A 24,216-nucleotide genomic window follows, 5' to 3' on the forward strand; every position below is an offset into this window, starting at 1 on the left:
ATTGTTTCCAGGATGGTGTTGGGGTGTTCTTAATGGTTGCTAAGGTGTTTTGAGTGATTTCTACAGTGCTGTTTGGGTGTTCCTGATGGTTTCCTTGAGGTTGCTTATGTGTTTTACGTAGTTTCTAAGGCATTTTAAGTTTTCAAGGTGTTTACTAAGGTGTTTTGTTAGGGTGTTCTGGATGGTTGCTAGGTCGTTGCTAAGGTGTTTTAAGTGGTTCTATGGCATTTTACAGTTTCTATGTGATTGCTAAGGTGTTTTGATTGTTTTTTACTGTGTTGCTAGGATGTTTTTGATAGCTGCTAGGTGTTTAATAGGAAGTTGGTGGGGTGTTCTTGATGGTTGCTAAGTGGTTTTTAAGGTGTTTTGAGTGCTTTCTGTGTTGTTGTATGGGGGTTCTTGATAGTTGCTAGGTGTTTGCTAAGGTGTTTTGAGTGGTTTCTAAGTTGGTGTTAGTGTGTTCTTGATGGTTGCTAAGGTGTTTTGAGTGGTTTCTAAGATAGTGTTAGGGTGTTCTTGATGGGTGCTTAGGTGTTTTGAGTGGTTTCTAAGATGGTGTTAGGGTGTTCTTGATGGTTGCTAAGGTGTTTTGAGTGGTTTCTAAGATAGTGTTAGGGTGTTCTTGATGGGTGCTTAGGTGTTTTGAGTGGTTTCTAAGATGGAGTTAGGGTGTTCTTGATGGTTGCTACGGTGTTTTGAGTGGTTTCTAAGATAGTGTTGGGGTGTTCTTGATGGTTGCTAAGGAGTTTTGAGTGGTTTATAAGATGGTGTTAGGGTATTCTTGATGGTTGCTAAGGTGTTTTGAGTGGTTTATAAGATGGTGTTCTTGATGGTTGCTAAGGTGTTTTGAGTGGTTTCTAAGATGGTGTTAGTGTGTTCTTGATGGTTGCTTAGGTGTTTTGAGTGGTTTCTAAGATGGTGTTAGGGTGTTCTTGATGGTTGCTAAGGAGTTTTGAGTGGTTTATAAGATGGTGTTAGGGTATTCTTGATGGTTGCTAAGGTGTTTTGAGTGGTTTATAAGATGGTGTTCTTGATGGTTGCTAAGGTGTTTTGAGTGGTTTATAAGATGGTGTTCTTGATGGTTGCTAAGGTGTTTTGAGTGGTTTCTAAGATGGTGTTAGTGTATTCTTGATGGGTGCTTAGGTGTTTTGAGTGGTTTCTAAGATGGTGTTAGGGTGTTCTTGATGGTTGCTAAGGAGTTTTGAGTGGTTTATAAGATGGTGTTGGGGTATTCTTGATGGTTGCTAAGGTGTTTTGAGTGGTTTATAAGATGATGTTGGGGTGTTCTTGATGGTTGCTAAGGTGTTTTGAGTGGTTTCTACGATGGTGTTAGGGTGTTCTTGATGGTTGCTAAGGTGTTTTGAGTGGTTTATAAGATGGTGTTAGGGTGTTCTTGATGGTTGCTAAGATGTTTTGAGTGGTTTCTACGGTGGTGTTAGTGTGTACTTGATGGTTTGGTGGCTGTTTGAGTGGTTTCTAAGATAGTGTTAGGGAATTCTTGATGTGTATAAGGTGTTGTGAATTGATTCTATGATGTTGTTAGGGTGTTTTGGTGGCTGCTAGGCCACACATTTTAACATGTTTACATCCATTCCACAGATTTCCACCCAAATCTAACTGGAATAAAAGTTTGTAGATCCGCTGACAGTCTGCTGATAATAAATGAATCGGCTCTGACCTCCACTGAAATATCATCTGACAATATTTAAAGTGTACTTTCTAGACGGCTGATGAAAGCGTCAAATCAATTACTCTGGCACAAGCTCTATTCAACCATCTGCTGTCGGATTGAGAGGCTGTTGAACTCTGAGGTCATTTGAGGTTTGTATGGACAAGATGAAACTCTTCAGAAATTAAGAGAGAGGACATTATTATTTCATTAGAGCTGAGATTCTATTGCTAATCAAAATTTCCTCTCCTCTCTTGCACATGTATGTGTGTTTGGGGCCTGCGGGTGTTTCAATACACCTAACGATTAGCCCCATAATCTCACGCTCTGTTATTAGTCTTTCCTGCGGTGTGTAAGAAACGTGTTATCTAAGATACCAGAATTGGCTGACTCGACACCAGCACCTTATTCTTTACTGCTACAGGATTAGAATGGACCGATTCAAGGTGTCCTCTGGCGTTGCTGTACCACAGCGAGCTCACCTCTATTCTCCTGCTCAATATCTCGCTGCAACCACACACACACACACACACACACAGCCTGGACTGCATTCATTACCTGCAGAGTTTCCATGGATAGAGGCCTCCGACTGTGAATATGGATTTGTTGAGGCACCAGAGAGATTATTCGAAATTAAAACTTTCATTTTAGAATTCAACAGCATCGGTCATGATTGCGCTTTTGATTGGACCAGTTTCATTCGAGCCCAAATTTGAATAGAAATGGCATTCAAAGGGAGTCTTTATATCTAAAATATTCTGCACGTTGTGCAAGGTTAAATAATTCGGACACAAAAGACGAAGCGAAAGATGGCTCTATTCAGAACTGTCTGTACCAGCACAGCCAATCAGATTTCACAGGGATAGTTCACCCAGAATCATTCACTCGCCCTCATTCCAAACCCAGATGACTTTCTTCTGTAAAACACATATATGGAGACATTTTCCAGAAGATCATTGCTACGTGCCTTGAACGTGAATAGGGACTGAGGAACTTTCGGCTTCTTTTGGCAGCCCTGAAAAGAAATAGTTTTCAGTGGGTGCTTCTCTCAAATTGAGCTATGATATTTGACGATGCTATTGTGATCGCTTCTGCTCTATTAAAACTTTTACGAAGGAATCGCACAAACCACAGTTCCTATCACAGTTTTCCAGCAGTGGCTCTCCATCGCTGCAGAATCTACAGCCCCACGGTGAAAGGAAACATATTTCCCTGAGCTGTGAATATCCATTTGCTGTCTGAATTGAATATTGGCAAAATAAAAAGACCACACACTGCTCAGCCACGACATTAACAACACTGACAGGTGAAGTGAATAACATTGATTATCTCGTTACTCTGGCACCTGTCAAGGGGTGGGATGTATTAGGCAGCAAGTGAACAGTCAGTTCTTTAACTTCAGGTGTTGGACGCAGGATAAATGGGGAAGTGTAAGGATCTGAGTGACTTTGACAAGGGCCAAATTGTGATGGCTAGAAGACAAGCATCTCCAAAATGGCAGGTCTTATGGGGTGTTCCCGGTATTATTATTGACTTAAACAGGTTTCAGTGTTCCCGGAATCTATCCATCTATCTATCCATCCATCCTTCCATTCATCCATCCAGTTTGATCCATCCATCCATCTAGTTTGATCTTCCAGTTTGATCCATCCATCCATCCAGTTTGATCCATCCAGTTTGATCCATCCATCCATCCATCCAGTTTGATCTTCCAGTTTGATCCATCCATCCATCTAGTTTGGTCCATCCATCCATCCAGTTTGATCCATCCATCCATCCAGTTTGATCCATCCATCCATCCAGTTTAATCCATCCATCCATCCAGTTTGATCCATCCAGTTTGATCCATCCATCCATCCATCCAGTTTGATCCATCCAGTTTGATCCATCCATCCATCCATCCAGTTTGATCTTCCAGTTTGATCCATCCATCCATCCAGTTTGATCCATCCATCCATCCAGTTTGATCCATCCATCCATCCAGTTTAATCCATCCATCCATCCATCTAGTTTGATCCATCCATTCATCCATCTAGATTGATCCATCCATCCATCCATCTAGTTTGATCCATCCATCTAGTTTGATCCATTCATCCATCTAGTTTGATCCATCCATTCATCCATCTAGATTGATCCATCCATCCATCTAGATTGATCCATCCATCTATCCATCTAGTTTGATCCATTCATCCATCTAGTTTGATCCATCCATTCATCCATCTAGATTGATCCATCCATCCATCCATCTAGTTTGATCCATCCATCTAGTTTGATCCATTCATCCATCTAGTTTGATCCATCCATTCATCCATCTAGATTGATCCATCCATCCATCCATCTAGTTTGATCCATCCATCTAGTTTGATCCATTCATCCATCTAGTTTGATCCATCCATTCATCCATCTACATTGATCCATCCATCTAGTTTGATCCATTCATCCATCTAGTTTGATCCATCCATTCATCCATCTAGATTGATCCATCCATCCATCCATCTAGTTTGATCCATCCATCTAGTTTGATCCATCCATCCATCTAGATTGATCCATCCATTCATCTAGTTTAATCCATCCATTCATCCATCTAGATTGATCCATCCATCCATCCATCTAGTTTTATCCATCCATTCATCCATCCATCCATCTAGATTGATCCATCCATCCATCCATCTAGTTTGATCCATCCATCTATCCATCCATCCATCCATCCATCTAGTTTGATCATCCATCTAGTCTGATCCATCCATCCATCCATCTAGTTTTATCCATCCATTCATCCATCCATCCATCCATCTAGATTGATCATCTATCTAGTTTGATCCATCCATTCATCCATCCATCTAGTTTTATCCATCCATCCATCTGTCTAGTTTGATCCATCCATCCATCCAGTTTGATCCTTCCATCCATCCAGTTTGATCCTTCCATCCATCCAGTTTGATCCATCCATCCATCCATCCATCCAGTTTGATCCATCCATCCATCCATCCAGTTTAATCCATCCATCCATCCATCCAGTTTGATCCATCCATCCATCCATCCATCCAGTTTGATCCATCCATCCATCCATCCATCCAGTTTGATCCATCCATCCATCCATCCAGTTTGATCCATCCATCCATCCAGTTTGATCCATCCATCCATCCAGTTTGATCCATCCATTCATCCATCTAGTTTGATCCATCCATCCATCTAGTTTGATCCATCCATTCATCCATCTAGATTGATCCATCCATCCATTCATCCATTCATCCATCTAGATTGATCCATCCATCCATCCATCTAGTTTGATCCATCCATTCATCCATCTAGATTGATCCATCCATCCATCCATCTAGTTTGATCCATCCATCTAGTTTGATCCATCCATTAATCCATCTAGTTTGATCCATCCATTCATCCATCTAGATTGATCCATCCATCCATCTAGTTTGATCCATTCATCCATCTAGTTTGATCCATCCATTCATCCATCTAGATTGATCCATCCATCCATCTAGATTGATCCATCCATCCATACATCTAGATTGATCCATCCATCCATCCATCTAGTTTGATCCATTCATCCATCTAGTTTGATCCATCCATTCATCCATCTAGATTGATCCATCCATCCATCCATCTAGATTGATCCATCCATCCATCTAGTTTGATCCATCCATTCATCCATCTAGATTGATCCATCCATCCATCCATCTAGTTTTATCCATCCATTCATCCATCCATCCATCTAGATTGATCCATCCATCCATCCATCCATCTATCCATCCATCCATCCATCCATCTAGTTTGATCATCCATCTAGTTTGATCCATCCATTCATCCATCCATCCATCCATCCATCTAGATTGATCATCTATCTAGTTTGATCCAGCCATTCATCCATCCATCTAGATTTATCCATCCATCCATCCATCTAGTTTGATCCATCCATCCATCCATCTTGATCTCTTTTAGTCAAACAACCGTGTACATGTGAGAGCTTCGTACACCCTGTTAAAATGCAGGACGTGTCACCTCTGACATCAGTAATAGTTGGGAGTCTGATAAATGTTCCGCGGCTGTAATTCTCATTTTGATTTCATCCATCACCTCTGTGTGGCCCCCTGCTGGTGCGTTGCACCTTTAAAACGCCAATCACTTGTGTCTTTCTATTTTCTGCATGACATAACACTGGAGCGGCAGCCGTGCATGCGTAATGAGCATGTATGTGCGAGCGTACAATGGATTCTGACTTCTCTTTAAGGCACAAAGTTTATTCTTTGCTGTCGATTCTCTATCCCATAAATAAATGCATGTCATTACCATACAGTCAACACTCTTGAAATGTTGCAGCAGCGCAGCCGTTCTCTGCACAAATGTTGTACCATGGAACGACACAGAAGTGTCCCTGATGGCTGCCTGTACATAATTGATTGTTTATCTGTTGGCTGCACGAATGACAGCAGCGCATGAGAGCGAGCACGCAGAGGGGAAGGACATGAGGTCCTGTCACAGCCGATGTGATCTTCACACAGGTGTGGTGACTAGTGGGTGGCGGTGACCTTGAGCTAATCCTCTCATCTGACGTCTCTGCATCGCTGTGAAAGACAGCATTATAATACATCTCACACTGTGTGTGTTATAATGCAATCTGCTGCGACATCTTTGGCATGCACTGAATCTGTCGTTTTCAGTTTGGATGAGTTAAATCCGTCTCGGGACAGTGTAAGACATTGATGCACTGATTTCCGGCTGGTTTAGGGGTGAATAAGGTTATTTTTGTTCTCTTACAACTCTTCAAAAAATGCAGCATGCATATTAAACCATGCAACTGCTTGTCATTGCACTGTTCATGCGTACGACTGACCTTTTCGTCTGTAAGAAATGACCTGCTACCCCTCGCTCTTTCTCCACAACTTTCTCTTTTTAAAGTCCAATTTCGGCTTTATTGCTGTACTACTCGACGTGTAATCATTTAGTATTACTTGTATTACAGACCCAGCTACATACACACACTTATCCCAGTGCGATTAGCTTCTGCGGTTAGACTCTGAAGACTGCGATACAAGCCCAAACAAACACACAAACTGACATGTGACACGAGATGACATGTGCTTTTCATGTTGCTTTTGCTTTTAGGACACTATCAGTTATGTTTAGGTGTTAGTTTAGGGTAAGGATGTCCCTTGTTAATCTCTGTTTTATACATTTGCTTATTGAAAACGATTAGTTCGGTTGAGTAGTTACATTTTACTCATTAAAACCTCCATCTAATTTTCACCTTAATAACAATTGCACTCGCTTTTTGCGCCCTCTGCTGGACATTTCACTGGGAAACGGCAGTGATTTTTATTTTTCAGGATAACGCACACATATGAAGCATAAGATAAGACCATGAAAGATAAGAATAGTCAATGTTGGCTCGGGTGGTAGAGCGGGTCGGCTGCTAATCGCAGGGTTGGTGGTTCGATTCCCGGCCCACATGACTCCACATGCCGAAGTGTCCTTGGGCAAGACTCTGAACCCCAAGTTGCTCCCAATGTCAGACTAGCACCTTGCATGCCGCCATCATTGGTGTATGGGTAAGGATGTGAATGTGTGTGCAGTCGCAGTGTAAAGCGCTTTGAATACCGCTAAGGTTAAAAAGGCGCTATATAAGTGCAGACCATTTACCATTTCTCAGACGACAGGAAAACAACAACAAAGGACAAATTGACACTGTGCATGTTGAACAATCCCTCACTGCACAACAATGTATTCAGTATAATCTGAGTACACAAACGCTTACACAGTATCAGTAACATAACTCATGTGTGAGTTTATAAAACGTCCCGCATCACCAGCTCAGAACCGCCATAAACCAGCGGCCATCTGCACTCGCCGAATCAAACATTTATCAGTACAGTTCTTCTATCCTCACAGAGCCGAGAACAAACTGCTGCAGTCTGCATTTCACAACTAATTACCCTCGTCTCCAGAGAAACCCAGAAAGTGCAAAGTGTTTTATTCATTAGCATGAGCGATGCTGCTGTTCATTAGTGCTGTGTGAAGTGTGTATGGGTTGTGTGTGTTTTGAGGAAAACCTCTCTCCGGTTCTCATCTTAAACAAACAGATGTGTTTGAGCTATTAATTAGTGCACCTGTGGCCGACGTGCCGATATTACAAGGGTGGAAATGCAAACACACCGTGTGTGAGGTAATATTCATTTAACATAATACTCTTATATAGTCAGTATTTGTATACTGTGCTCAGCTTTTATGCCTGCAATACACAGATTACCTACTATATAATATAATTACGTTTATATTATTCTAATATCTATCTATATATATATCATTTTATTTAAACATTATTATTGATAATATACAGGTATTAATATAAAAAATTAATCAAATACAATATAATGATTTACCTATACATACCAGCTATATACAACAGTTTAAATATTATATATAATATAGTATACTGTATATATCATTTAGATTTTTTTATTTCTTGTTCTTAATTGATTTTAAAATGTACTTTTTATATTCCTTCTCTTTATCATTTCTATGTAAAGCATATATTATATTATATTATTATACAGTATTATATTATATTATATTTTATTATACTATATTATATTATATTATATTTGTTATTTTATTTTATTACAGTATATTATATTATTATACATTATTATAATATATTTTATTTTATTTTATTTTATTACAGTATATTAAATTATATTATATTAAATTATATTATTATACAGATATTATATTATATTTTATTATTTTATTTTATTACAGTTATATTATATTATTATACAGTATTATATTATATTATATTTTATTATAGTATATTATATTATATTATATTATTATACAGTATTATATTATATAATATTTTATTATAGTATATTATATTATATTATATTTGTTATTTTATTACAGTATATTAAATTATATTATATTAAATGATATTATTATATAGTATTATATTATATTATATTATATTATTTTATTTTATTACAGTATAGTATATTATACTATATTAAATTATATTATTATATAGTCTTATATTATATTAAATTTTATTATATTATATTATCTGCTCTGGTCTCAGAACAGTTAGAAATGCATCTTATTTTCAGCATAACTCCATATAAATCCTCTGAAAGACACATTTTCCAGCTTTTGCATTAATTAATTTATTCTCAATGTGATAATGACAGTAAATATTAGATTTATAAGGAACAATATTGCTAAAGTACACATTAATGTACATTGTAGCAGTGTGGCATTTCATGATAAATCGCTCAAATTTTCAAAATGGCATATCGGATGAAACTAGAAACTGTAGTCGTTTGACTTAAACAGGTTTCAATGTAAAACCTTAATGAGGTTTCTTACCAGATGTAGTTATGTTTGTGTTTCTCCCAAAGACAAACTCCGCTGTGATCAGCGCCATGTTGTTTGTCACATGACTCCATGCTTTGAAAGTTATATTATTATATCAGACACAAATTTAAGCATCTCTTTTTTGGCTTATCATTTGCATGGACTGGATAATGGATAACTATATTTATTTCCTACATGATTAATGGACGCCACACGATTAATTGAATGTGCGAAGTACAGTAACGAGGTCATGTGACATTGTATATGCAGTAAGCGAATATTCCACTCCAAACTTAATTTTGTCTCCTCAAAGCCGAAACACGCAAGATATTCTCTGCAAAGCCCACCAGATCCTCTGTTTGAGCATCTCATACAAAGTTGGACACTTTTTGGGTATCTCATCCAAAACTTCTGCTTGCGCACACTGGAGAGGTTTGTATTCTTGTATTTATGAAGTCGAGCTCAGAAGAGAGGACTGGAATGAAAGCAGCGTTGGGACGAGCAGAGGGGAAGTTGGCAGAGCGGAGCGGAGCTTGGCACCAGCCTCGCTTTGAAACAATGCAATCCACAAGGACAGAGAAACCAATACAGACGTCTCTTCCAGAGCAGCTTTTTACCTAATGAAATACTGCAGAGCAAGACAATGCAGGAGAACATTTTCCTGCAATAAAACAATTTTCGTCCAAAGTTAGTAGTAATGGAGAACGTTGTTCAAAACGCTTCAGATTCGGTGGAGGAAAACATAGTTTCAGTCTTGAAGAGAGGCGAAAACAGCAAAACGCAACGCAGTTGTCCTCGTATATTCCATCGCCGGACACCCTTTGGGGCCCATTTAGCCTAAACATTTAGCCGTTTTCCTGGTGAGCCGACACGCTTTGGGGCCCATTTAGCCTAAACATTTAGCCGTTTTCCTGGTGAGCCGACGCCCTTTGGGGCCCATTTAGCCTAAACATTTAGCCTTTTTCCTGGTGGGCCGACGCCCTTTGGGGCCCATTTAGCCTAAACATTTAGCCGTTTTCCTGGTGGGCCGACGCCCTTTGGGGCCCTTTTAGCCTAAACATTTAGCCGTTTTCCTGGTGAGCCGACGCGCTTTGGGGCCCATTTAGCCTTGGGGCCCATTTAGCCTAAACATTTAGCCGTTTTCTTGGTGAGCCGACACGCTTTGGGGCCCATCTAGCCTAAACATTTAGCCGTTTTCCTGGTGGGCCGACCCTTTGGGGCCCATTTAGCCTAAACATTTAGCCGTTTTCCTGGTGGGCCGCCCTTTGGGGCCCATTTAGCCTAAACATTTAGCCTTTTTCCTGGTGGGCGGCGCCCTTTGGGGCCCATTTAGCCTAAACATTTAGCCGTTTTCCTGGTGGGCGCGCCCTTTGGGGCCCATTTAGCCTAAACATTTAGCCGTTTTCCTGGTGGGCCGACGCCCTTTGGGGCCCTTTTAGCCTAAACATTTAGCCGTTTTCCTGGTGAGCCGACGCGCTTTGGGGCCCATTTAGCCTTGGGGCCCATTTAGCCTAAACATTTAGCCGTTTTCTTGGTGAGCCGACACGCTTTGGGGCCCATCTAGCCTAAACATTTAGCCGTTTTCCTGGTGGGCCGACGCCCTTTGGGGCCCATTTAGCCTAAACATTTAGCCGTTTTCCTGGTGGTCCGACGCCCTTTGGGGCCCATTTAGCCTAAACATTTAGCCGTTTTCCTGGTGGGCCGACGCCCTTTGGGGCCCATTTAGTCTAAACATTTAGCCGTTTTCCTGGTGGGCCGACGCCCTTTGGGGCCCATTTAGCCTAAACATTTAGCCGTTTTCCTGGTGGGCCGACTCCCTTTGGGGCCCATTTAGTCTAAACATTTAGCCGTTTTCCTGGTGGGCCGACTCCCTTTGGGGCCCTTTTAGCCTAAACATTTAGCCGTTTTCCTGGTGAGCCGACGCGCTTTGGGGCCCATTTAGCCTTGGGGCCCATTTAGCCTAAACATTTAGCCGTTTTCCTGGTGGGCTGATGCGCTTTGGGGCCCATTTAGCCTAAACATTTAGCCGTTTTCCTGGTGAGCCGACGCGCTTTGGGGCCCATTTAGCCTTGGGGCCCATTTAGCCTAAACATTTAGCCGTTTTCCTGGTGGGCCGACGCCCTTTGGGGCCCATTTAGTCTAAACATTTAGCCGTTTTCCTGGTGGGCCGACTCCCTTTGGGGCCCTTTTAGCCTAAACATTTAGCCGTTTTCCTGGTGAGCCGACGCGCTTTGGGGCCCATTTAGCCTTGGGGCCCATTTAGCCTAAACATTTAGCCGTTTTCCTGGTGGGCTGATGCGCTTTGGGGCCCATTTAGCCTTGGGGCCCATTTAGCCTAAACATTTAGCCGTTTTCCTGGTGGGCTGATGCGCTTTGGGGCCCATTTAGCCTAAACATTTAGCCGTTTTCCTGGTGGGCCGATGCGCTTTGGGGACCATCTAGCCTTTCTTGGGGGCCGATCAGGGACGGACTGGACACCGTGAGAACTGGGTCGGCCATGAAACGGGCCGAACGTGCCGCTGCGTTATGTAGAACGGGCCACAAAACGGCGCCACGACATGCCAAAGGGGGCAGCGATATGCAGAAAAGGACAGTGACACACCCCCCCCCCCCAACAACATTTGGGCCAGTATCTATGTAAAATCCGATTTCTCTTCCCAGTCCACTCCTGTCTTTAACATTAACTATGAGCGCTTATAAATGGGGTCACTAATGGTTGCTTCCAAACACTCCGTCCTGCATTGTGAAATGCCAAACCCACTGTGCTATTATTCAATAAACCGTTTTCACCTGAAGCTTTCAGGGCAAGCAACAGTCTGCAATTAAGAGTGTGTATTTTTAGTGTGTATTCTATAAGCATGGCCCTTTAATGTTCTTTATGGTCTCATAATTTCTTTTCTTTTCATAAGCAGCACTGCAAACTGTAGTCTGGGGTTTTGTATCACGGTACACACGGAGTCTGTGATTACAGCTGTATGACTCCATCTCTATAAGAAGACAGGAAGCCGACAACCTCTCGACTGTGACAAGAGCGTCTGACGGAGGCATTACCGCGGGACGTCGACTTAATCACATGAACTGAAGCCGCTGTAGCTCACAGACGTTTTAATACTGTCAGTGCAATAGAGTTCAATCCATCTACACTCTCATATTTATCTCTGATGGGACGCGAGAAATTAAACGTTAAAACTGTTTCTCAGTTTCTGTGTGAATGCAGAACGGTGCTTTGGGGACGCGTTCCACCGCAGACACAACACAATCAATAATTCCTCAGAAAAGAGAAATGCAGCATGTTTTCTTTTTAAGAGGCTGTTGTACAGTGATGAATGTCGAGACTCAAACGCCTCCTGGATTTGATCATATGCAGATTTGCATTTCTCCTTTTGAACAATAAACTGAGAGAATGCACGCCTGAGAAAACCTAATTGGCCCGTTCTGCTGTTGGCCTGACTAATTATATTTCAACAGGGGGAGCATGACGTTTAGGCTAAATGCTCTGTTGGATATCTGGATCATTTTTCGTACCTGCCCGTGGAGATGGTCTTTTAGAGGTGGCAACATGACCAAAATCTTGAGTCCTTTTTGTCACAATAACATTATATAAATAATGTATATATATCCTGTTACCTTGCCCCACTTTGGTGAAATATGGGGTAAATGACATACCCAAAATAAAAGGTTTTATTGCTCATGAGTCCCTCTGACTACACACATAATCAAGTATCTTTAGAAAGCTAAAACTTGAGACTTTACTATGAAATCTTCCAAATTACTCAATCTGTTACTAACACAGAGATAAAAGAAAAAAAAAATCATATGCACTAATTATGAAACGCATACACAATGCTGTGGGATAGACACAACACAACAGACTAAAGCACTAAGTCTTACCAAGTTATGTTTCAAATTTGAAAGTGATACTGTCAAAAATGAGCTTTCTGTGAGCCTTTATATAAGTGCTTGTCTAGGAGCATTTCGGAACGCACAGCTTTGTCAAGGCGACCTAGCGCGCATTTGAATGTTCCAACGAAAAGTGATCTCACTTATGAAATGACGCGATATTTATGCAAACTATTACCACACACATATTGCCGTATTCGTAATTTCATTGGTTACATTTCCTCATAAATTACAACCCTCTAGAGTGCTATTGATAGATATTTTTTAAATCAGAATAAATTTGCCTATGCATGAACAGACATCATCAGAAACGGCTGTTGTCATGTGCTATTTTCTAAAACTATGAAGCCATTTTTATTCAGAAAACATCAGGGGTGCGATACTCTGTTCCAGACACTCTACCTAATGCATTTATAATGTTTGTTTTATCAAAGGGCACGTTAGACGCTAGGTTAGGTTAGGCTAGTTTAGTTTAATTTAGTTTAGTTTAGGTTAGGTTAGGTTAGGTTAGGTTAGGTTAGGTTAGGCTAGGTCAGGTTAGGCTATGTTAGGCGAGGCTAGGTCAGGTTAGGCTAGTTTAGTTTAGTTTAGGTTAGGTTAGGCTAGGCTATGTTAGGTGAGGCTAGGTTAGGTTAGACTAGTTTAGGTTAGGTTAGGCTAGGTTAGGTTAGACTAGTTTAGGTTAGGTTAGGTTAGGCTAGGCTAGGTTAGTTTAGGTTAGGCTATGTTAGGCTAGTTTAGGTTAGGTCAGGTCAGGTTAGATCAGGTTAGGTTAGGTTAGGCTAGGCTAGGTTAGGTTAGGTTAGGCTAGGTTAGGTCAGGTCAGGTTAGGTCAGGTTAGGTTAGACTAGTTTAGGTTAGGTTAGGTCAGGCTAGGTTAGGTCAGGTTAGGTTAGGTCAGGTTAGGCTAGGTTAGGTTAGGCTATGTTAGGCTAGTTTAGGTTAGGTCAGGTTAGGCTAGGTTAGGTTAGGTCAGGTTAGGTTAGGTTAGGTTAGGTTAGGCTAGGCTAGGTTAGGTTAGGCTATGTTAGGCTAGTTTAGGTTAGGTCAGGTCAGGTTAGGTCAGGTTAGGTTAGGTTAGGCTAGGCTAGGTTAGGTTAGGCTAGGTTAGGTCAGGTCAGGTTAGGTCAGGTTAGGTTAGACTAGTTTAGGTTAGGTTAGGTCAGGCTAGGTTAGGTCAGGTTAGGTTAGGTCAGGTTAGGTTAGGCTAGGTTAGGTTAGGTTAGGCTATGTTAGGCTAGTTTAGGTTAGGTCAGGTTAGGTTAGGTTAGGCTAGTTTAGGTTAGGTCAGGTTAGGTTAGGTTAGGCTAGGCTAGGTTAGGTTAGGCTAGGTTAGGTCAGGTCAGGTTAGGTCAGGTTAGGTTAGACTAGTTTAGGTTAGGTTAGGTCAGGCTAGGTTAGGTCAGGTTAGGTTAGGTCAGGTTAGGTTAGGCTAGGTTAGGTTAGGTTAGGCTATGTTAGGCTAGTTTAGGTTAGGTCAGGTTAGGCTAGGTTAGGTTAGGTTAGGTTAGGTCAGGTTAGGTCAGGTTAGGTTAGACTAGTTTAGGTTAGGGTAGGTTAGGTTAGGCTAGGTTAGGTCAGGTCAGGTTAGGTTAGGTCAGGTTAGGTTAGGCTAGGTTAGGTTAGGTTAGGCTATGTTAGGCTAGTTTAGGTTAGGTCAGGTTAGGTTAGGTTAGGCTAGTTTAGGTTAGGTTAGACTAGTTTAGGTTAGGTCAGGTCAGGTTAGGTTAGGCTAGGTTAGGTCAGGTTAGGTTAGGTTAGACTAGTTTAGGTTAGGTCAGGCTAGTTTAGGTTAGGTTAGGTTAGGCTAGGTTAGGTCAGGTTAGGTTAGGTCAGGTTAGGTTAGGTTAGGTTAGGCTATGTTAGGCTAGTTTAGGTTAGGTCAGGTTAGGTTAGGTTAGGCTAGTTTAGGTTAGGTTAGACTAGTTTAGGTTAGGTCAGGTCAGGTTAGGTTAGGCTAGGTTAGGTCAGGTTAGGTTAGGCTAGGTTAGGCTAGTTTAGGTTAGGTCAGGTTAGGTTAGGTTAGGCTAGGTCAGGCTTGGATAGTTTAGGCTAGAATAGGTTAGGGTTACGGTATTATTTGAGCTGTAAAGTTGTTAAAATTGTCATTTTGTGGGATTACAGCATTTACGGTGTCGTCATGGCAACGAAGTTGTAAAATTGTCTATAACATTCCACAGATGTGGTCAGTGCGTGATTTAATGACAGTAAAATCATGTTAACACACATATTGTTTATGTCTTGTGTCTTTTGAAACAGTATTTTAATGTTTACAGATTAAACCCCATTGACTTGCATTGGAAGTGTCTCACTGGAACACACATTTGTGCTTTATTAAATAATTTTTTTTGGCAATCAGCATTATTCCTCAAATGCTGTCGATTGAGCTGAACTTGTTTTAAACCCGGAATATTCTACTATAACTGTAGCCAATTTCCTGCAACGCGCAAGCAATTAGTGGAGAAGCATCAACAAACCCAATGGTCCATATTGAAACAGTAAATATGAATTGACCGTTGCAGAGAGTTTCTCTAGAGGTTCGGATATGCTGTTTCAGCACATAAACACTTCTGCTGAAACACCTGCAGGCACATCCTTTATGTCAGCAAATATGGCTGTATTCTGTTTACAAGCTACACAAGACAACCTGTGCAGAGTTACTACAAATAATATTTGCACGTGTTTATTTATATTGATTAGAGTAAACATGCATCATTCTTATGTCTAATGACAGAGAGAGCAGAAATGAATGTGTAATTGTGAATGGTTAAGACTCTTGCGATTGGTCTGTCTCGAATCTCTGTCCTCTGATTGGATAAATCTCTCCGTCTCACCTGTGCAGGAGTAATCGTCGATGCGGATGAATCCAGTGTGACAGATACACATGAAGGATCCGCCGGTGTTCACACACTGAGTGTTCTCGCGGCAGTAGTGTCTCCCCTCCGCACACTCGTCGATATCTGTGACAAAACAAACACACGGGGCTAGTAAAGAAAACTGGAGGTTACGAGTTTACAAGTCGAAAGCTATTGCTATTGCACCCTTGAATGAGGAAATTTCCCCCAGGATAAAAGTGTCGTAAATTACTGTAACGTAATGTACTAGCTAAAACAGAAACATTCAAATCTTCAAATCGTGAATTTAAAAACGGTAGCTATACCCCACAACCCTTGTGACGGTCGAGACATTAAACACTTCTCACAGAGTTAAATGTCCATAAATGAAAAGTTCAAGCACTGTTTATCTGGATTCAAGAGTTCTTTTGAGTAATTCTGTTACTTTGTGGCATTTTAAAAAGATACTGAATGCCCGTAATGGGAGATATCATCCATGACATTTCCGGAATAAAAGGTTTCAGACACACTCCCCACTCGTGTGTCACGACTCCTCCAATTTATCGCGCCCAGATCAAATAAAAAGTATTAAATTAAATCTCATAGACTTACAGACCTAATAAAAAGCCTTATGAATTTTCACCAGCGCTGTTGTGCTTCATTCGTGATCAATTCAGACTGGCTTTATGGCTCAGGACTTCATATGAAACTTTAACCCAATTTACTTCAAACTCTCGTCCTTCAGCATAACCTCTGCCATTTCTCTTGTGCGATTCAATGTGTAAGTCGCACTTCTCTACAGGTCACGTGATTAAACCTCTGTTATTCTGGAAAGGAATTACTACATCATCTTTCAATCACGTGCACACATTTCTCCTGGAGAGACTCAAACAACCTCGTTGCAGATGGGAGTAAATCAGTACGCCTGTGTGAATGAACGCCCCCGCCACTTTTTTCTCCCAATTTGTAACGCCCAATTCCCAATGCGCTGTAAGTCCTCGTGGTGGCGTAGTGACTCGCCTCAATCCGGGTGGCGGAGGACGAATCTCAGTTGCCTCCACGTCTGAGACCGTCAATCCGTGCATCTTATCATGTGACTTGTTGAGGGCGTTACCATGGAGACGTAGCGCATGTGGCGGCTTCACGCTATTCTCCACGACATCCACGCTCAACTCGTCACACGTCCCACCGAGAGCGAGAACCACATTATAGTGACCACGAGGAGGTTATCCCATGTGACTCTACCCTCCCTAGCAACCGGCCCAATTTGTTTGCTTAGGAGACCTGACTGTCACTCAGCACGCCCCAGGGATTCAAACTAGCGAACTAGCAAACTCCAGGGGTGGTAGCCAGCATCTTTACCACATCTTTGGCACCCCCAAAAGATTATTTTAAAGTACGGATCTATTCAGAGATAAGAGAAGAAATATTTGTTTTCAGAGCTTTAATTCAGTCCGAGCCGATCCGAGAAAGCAATGACTGGTAGATACTCCAATCCAAGCGCATTTCACCGTTTCTCCTCACATGGAGGTCTGTAGCAGACATTTAACCACAGATCAGCTCGAAACGCAATTGACAAAAGGTGGAATGAGACAAAGGGGGTCGCACCAGCGGCGCTCTTTGAATCAAACAACTACATGCTTCAGTCACTGCCACACTCCATGTGTGCGAGAGAGACGTGATGAACGCATGCTTCAACCTGTTTTTATTAAAGGTTTTAATCTTTATTTGTGTCACTGTTTCACTGATAAGTGCTGTATATCGATAGATGTTGAAATGCAAATGCATAAGTAAGAGCTGCTGAAGATAATGAGTCGTTTGAAATAGATTACATTTATGTAGTGTGGTTAAATATATATTAGCGCAGTTATTAACTTATGAGTGATTCTTAAAGCATGTTCAGTGTAAGACAACTGCTCATGTATTTATAAATAAGCAATTCAAATATACATGTGTAAACTAGTAATCGACTGAAATGACCGAAAACTTAACCCATCCATTTTTGTTGAGGCCCTCCCTAAAGTAAATTCCAGGCTACGCCCTTGCGTGTCATATAGGCTAATAGCATCTTTAGGCATTAGATATACCGCGGGCGGTGAACCATTCGTTTGCTTTTTGCTTGATCCATTTCAACCCTAGAAATACAGTGGAACTGTCACGGTACATGTCCAAATAAATATGATGCCATGCCAATGTATGGCGCATTTTTTGGGTCGCAACCCACCATTTGAGAGTCTCAGGTTTCTGCCACGGTGTGTGTGAATCGGACCAGTATGCCTTCATGCTGTGGGTGGCATTATGTGTTTCTATCTCTTTTATTTCTCTGGCTCTATCTCTCTGCTCCAGTGCTGTCTGTCAGCGTGTAGTCTGATAACACACTGTGTGTTTCCCTGACAGAATGAAAGCTGAAAATACACATTCACCTCCTCCACAACTGTGGCTGTTGTCCCAAACACAGGTGTGCATCGCAGAACACATATCTGGTACACTAGGGATGCACAAAACAACATATTCTCAAAATAACTAGTCAGTTGGATGTCTAAACAACTATTCAGCCTTAAAGAAGCCCTGTTCAGTAACGCTGGTGTAGGGTCAGGTCCACAGCACGCAATTATCCTCATTAAGTAGGAATGGAACAGAAAGCATTTTTTCTCTTTCAGGAAAATGGACCCTGCTTATGATATTAGCATAGTTAGCTTCCCCTTGACTTTAAAATGAATTTGAATGCTCATTGATGCCTTGAACATAAACAGAGCACTCGATAAACACACTGAGCCTCATTTGAAAGACATTCGTCAAGTCTCCAGTGGTTAGCACCTAACCGCTCGTGCTCGCTTATACTAATTAGCCCGAGCGCTAAGTCTGCGAGAGAGAGTGTTTAATGTTTTTAGACTGAGTGGCCATCAGGAGAACCGAGCGGCCCGGTTAGGCAGCCGTGAAACATGCCGAATGGGCTGCGATAAGCTAACATGAGCCGCTGCGTTATGCAGAATGGACCACAAAACGACGCTGCAAAATGTAGACCCCCCCCACCCCGGACTGATTGCTCTTCCCAGTCCAGCCCTATTGGTTTCTATCTGGTTTAAGCTGGTCAACCCTAAAACACTACCAATCACTCGTATCTCTCTCGCTTCGTCACATCTACACATCTTCACTTTTACAGTCGATGCCAATTAACCCTTGATCACCTAACGTCATTTCCCGCTCAAACCATGGAGCTATAAAATTCCTGGAAAGAGCTATCCGTTAGCATCCCCATTCATCGCTATGACTGTGCTCAGCTAGCACAGGGTTCCCAGAGAGCTTTGTTCATGGGTGCTCAGTTCTGGGATTGGGTATCACATGACTGATCACTTGTCAATGGGAATAGATCGATTATTTCATAATAAAACATGGCTACTTTTGAATGGCTGTCTATGGAGAAAAATGCTTTTTGATGGATAGATAGATAGATAGATAGATAGATAGATAGATAGATAGATAGATAGATAGATAGATCGGACGGATGGATAGATGGATAGACAGACAGATGGATGGATAGATGGATAGATAGGTAGATAGATCGGACGGATGGATGGATGGATGGACGGATGGATGGATGGATGGATGGATGGATGGACAAATGGATGGATAGATGGATGGACAGATAGATACACAGACAGATAGATGGATGATGGATAGATGGATTGATGGATAGATAAACAGACGGACAGACAGATGGATAGATAGATAGATAGATAGCTAGATAGACAGACAGACAGACAGACAGACAGACAGACAGACAGATAGATAGATAGATAGATAAACGGATGGACGGACAGATAGATAGATAGATAGATAGATAGATAGATAGATAGATAGATAGATAGATAGATAGATAAATGGATGGACGGACAGATAGATAGATAGATAGATAGATAGATAGATAGATAGATAGATAGATAGATAGATAGATAGATAGATAGACGGACGGACGGATGGATAGATGGATAGATAGGTAGATAGAAGGATGGATGGATGGATGGACAGACAGATGGATGGACAGATGGATGGATAGATGGATGGACAGATAGATACACAGACAGACAGATAGACGGACGGATGGATAGATGGATTGATGGATAGACAGACGGACAGACAGACGGATGGATAGATAGATAGATAGATAGATAGATAGACAGACAGACAGACTGATAGATGGACAGACAGACAGACAGATGGATAGATGGATAGATTAGCATTACAACTAGCGGTTTCAAGGCAGTGATGTCGAACACTCACGGCTCTCAAGCATCTCATAACCGTTTGCGATATGTCGTATTCTGCAATGTACGTTAGAGATATCACAGCTCCGTTACGGAGTACATCGGGAGATTTAATTATTTAAATTTCACTCTCCACCTCTCACAATGATAGTGTATGCCATCAGGGACAAACATGTATGTTTAAATGTTACAAATATAAACATACAATTAGCATATATATTAATGAGATCAGGCCGGACATCTTGTGGTGACCAAACACAGTGCCAGTATTGACACACAGCCTTTGACATCAACAATAAAACATATAAGAAGTGTTTTGACCTCCCTTTTAAAAGATGATAAGTCTATTTATTTTGCAATCCAACTGATGCTCGATTATATGTTTGGTTTCATTTTATTATTTGCATTCAGAAACCCACCAGATATGATTAATAACCTTCTAAAACACCAGCCTCTGTACGTCAGATCTACTTTTGATAAACTTCCCTTAGAAAACCGCTGAAGACTTTCAGTCTTGTCTGGATTAATCAGGCCGCACTGTTCACAGTCTCTCTCTCCGCTGCTGTATGATTGCAACCTGAATTACACGGCAAACCAGCATCAAGCGTGCTGGAAACACGCTTTCTACCCGCGTGCACCGGCTGTTTCACTGAGTGTGCGAGTGGAGTATTCCCCCGAGCCGACGCCCCTCAACCTCCCGCATGAAATATTGAAACAGGACTGATCTCATCGGCTGAGACTCGCGCTATTTTTAACTTTGCAATGCTCATGACGCCTTTAAAGAACTGCGTAGCGCTCCTTGAGAGATGCTCCATGCTCCTCTGCCTGCATAATGAAAAAAGAAACATCCTTCCAAATCTCCTGATGTTGAGGATCGTAAGACAATAAAGAAAGTTTATCCGGGAACTTGCCATGTTTCGCCTCACGGTTTCGATGTTGCATTGAGGATGAGAAACTGAGCAGCTCGAGTGATTAACGAGGGGTTTGATGAACCCTCTCTTCTTCTCTTTCTTTCTGGCAGATTATCAAGAATAAAGACTTTTGAGTCTCAAACTCTTTAGTATGACACCAGAAGAGTAGTGCAAGAGTCATACGCTGCAACAAATGCATTTTTTACACATACTGTATTTAAAGATCGCTAAAACAATCAAAATGACTTGAGAAGCAGATGGCATTAGATATTAAGGGCCGTATTTCAAGAGCGTTAAGCGCAGCGCTGTGCTTTAAGTCATAAGTGCAAAGTCAGTAGTCATGGCCATGAAGTTGTGGTATTTTCGTGCAAGCATGTGCTAAATTTAGGTGCATGTAGGTTTGGTGAAATTGCGTTCACAAGGTGCTAATTGGTTGGGAGAGGTGCAATTTAATTGGGAGGTTCTTCTCCGGTTATTGCAACGTCTGCCTCCTAATATATAGTCCATTCCTAATCATAATGATAAAGTGTCACATAAATCATGGCTAAATTTAATACATTTATTGAAATACTAAAATAATGAAACCAAACATATTTCTAAATAAATATTGCACTTCAAATCAGGGACGGATTATGACTTGCAAAGACCCTGGTGCCAATTATCTCCAAGGGCCCCCCTCGGTCTCGTTGTTCATGCCCAAAAGTTTCAAACGGGGGGATCACCAAACTAGATCACGCAGCCTTAAAGCCCAGGGCACCCCCGGGTAGTCAAGGGCCCCTGGGCACTGGCCCCATTGGCCCAGTCATTAATCCATCCCTGCTTCAAATGAAACAAAAAAAATATTCAAAATAACAAAGTGGTTAAAAAAAAGAGTCATACAAACTCAAAATATTTCATCCTTTCTAACTTAAAAATCACTCTGTGACAACAGGTGGAAAAATACCAATACAAATTATAAATATAGTTGTAAATATAAACATAATATGAATTATTGAAAAGTAAACTTTGACCTTTAGAAACTGTCCATTCATAAAACGTCTACAGCTCTGATCGTCAGGGACATAATCTAATGTTCCACTGTATGTCCAGAGGTTGGACATGAACTTTATCGCCACCTGCTGGTCGAATCGCCAAACTGCAAATGCAGGAACTGAGTTTAGACTTTGCGCTGAAACAGACGTGCTTCTGAAACTTCTTTGCGCAACGACCTATTTCTCAGGAAAACAGAAAATGACGCTTTGTGCCACACTATTTGGAAACAACCGAAAAGGCTCTCCCTCCTCTACGCTTCACCCTCGAGCGTGGGACATCGAGGAGATATTGATCACTGGACCTCAGACTTCTAGATGGATTATAAGAATGTAGTAAGTATCTGGGAGGTTGGTTGTGTAATGATTTATAAACAAACAAGAATCAGTTCTAGCTTGAACCGGCAGCCGGTGAAGTGATCTTAAAATTGGGGTAACACGATCGTACTTCCGACCTCCTTTGAGAAATTTAGCTGCTGCATTTTGAAGTAATTGGAGTCGAGCAATTGGAGATTTGGAAATTCCACAATGGACGCATAAACGTCATCCATATGTCTCTGTCTTCTAAAGCAACACGATCACTTTTGGTGCGAAAAATATCAACCAAACCAACAAAGCGTCCAGTGTTCCTCCTTCTCGCTTGTAAACAGCGCTTCTGATTCGGTAGTGTCGTACGTGTGTACGGGAGCCGGCTGATAGATAGCATCAGACTCCAGCTCCGTAGACTCCAGCTGGCTCACCGAAAGCATGATTTATAGTAAAAAAAATTACTTAAATATCGATCTTTATCACACCAATTAATTTAACCGCTGGAGTCGTATCGACGCCGTTTACGCTGTCTGTGATTTTTGGAGCTTCCATAGAGAAATCTCCATTAACTTGCTTTTTAAGGACCTGCTGAGCTGAGATTATCTTCTATTTTTCTTCAAATGGTCTGCACTTATATAAGCGCCTTTTTAACCTTAACGGTATTCAAAGCACTTTACACTGTGACACATTCACCCATTCACACACACATTCATACACCAATGGCGGACTACTCTGCTCTGATTGGTCCGTTCTAAAGCATTCACTCTAAACTCCTCCTTTCAGAGAGCCTACTCTGCTCTGATTGGTCCGTTCTAAAGCGTTCATTCTAAACTCCTCCTTTCAGAGAGCCTACTCTGCTCTGATTGGTCCGTTCTAAAGCGTTCATTCTAAACTCCTCCTTTCAGAGAGCATACTCTGCTCTGATTGGTCCGTTCTAAAGCGTTCATTCTAAACTCCTCCTTTCAGAGAGCATACTCTGCTCTGATTGGTCCGTTCTAAAGCGTTCATTCTAAACTCCTCCTTTCAGAGAGCATACTCTGCTCTGATTGGTCCGTTCTAAAGCATTCATTCTAAACTCCTTTCAGAGAGCCTACTCTGCTCTGATTGGTCCGTTCTAAAGCATTCATTCTAAACAACTCCTTTCAGAGAGCATACTCTGCTCTGATTGGTCCGTTCTAAAGCATTCATTCTAAACAACTCCTTTCAGAGAGCATACTCTGCTCTGATTGGTCCGTTCTAAAGCATTCATTCTAAACTCCTCCTTTCAGAGAGCATACTCTGCTCTGATTGGTCCGTTCTAAAGCGTTCATTCTAAACTCCTCCTTTCAGAGAGCATACTCTGCTCTGATTGGTCCGTTCTAAAGCATTCATTCTAAACTCCTCCTTTCAGAGATCATACTCTGCTCTGATTGGTCCGTTCTAAAGCGTTCATTCTAAACTCCTCCTTTCAGAGAGCATACTCTGCTCTGATTGGTCCGTTCTAAAGCGTTCATTCTAAACTCCTCCTTTCAGAGAGCATACTCTGCTCTGATTGGTCCGTTCTAAAGCATTCATTCTAAACTCCTTTCAGAGAGCCTACTCTGCTCTGATTGGTCCGTTCTAAAGCATTCATTCTAAACAACTCCTTTCAGAGAGCATACTCTGCTCTGATTGGTCCGTTCTAAAGCATTCATTCTAAACAACTCCTTTCAGAGAGCATACTCTGCTCTGATTGGTCCGTTCTAAAGCATTCATTCTAAACAACTCCTTTCAGAGAGCATACTCTGCTCTGATTGGTCCGTTCTAAAGCGTTCATTCTAAACTCCTCCTTTCAGAGAGCATACTCTGCTCTGATTGGTCCGTTCTAAAGCGTTCATTCTAAACTCCTCCTTTCAGAGATCATACTCTGCTCTGATTGGTCCGTTCTAAAGCATTCATTCTAAACTCCTCCTTTCA

General features: G+C 41.5%; 1 protein-coding gene across 1 annotated transcript in view; it reads right to left on the bottom strand.

The window, feature by feature from the left end:
• LOC127640129 (protein kinase C-binding protein NELL2) overlaps positions 1-24,216 on the bottom strand; it is a 98,254-nt gene that overhangs the window by 30,692 nt on the left and 43,346 nt on the right. Inside the window, exon 13 of the mRNA XM_052122537.1 lies at positions 15,769-15,894. Coding sequence (XP_051978497.1) covers positions 15,769-15,894 — 126 coding nt within the window. The remainder of the gene's footprint in view (positions 1-15,768; positions 15,895-24,216) is intronic.

The sequence above is a fragment of the Xyrauchen texanus genome, chromosome 49 (genome assembly GCF_025860055.1).
Source record: "Xyrauchen texanus isolate HMW12.3.18 chromosome 49, RBS_HiC_50CHRs, whole genome shotgun sequence".
In the NCBI taxonomy this organism is placed as follows: Eukaryota; Metazoa; Chordata; class Actinopteri; order Cypriniformes; family Catostomidae; genus Xyrauchen; species Xyrauchen texanus.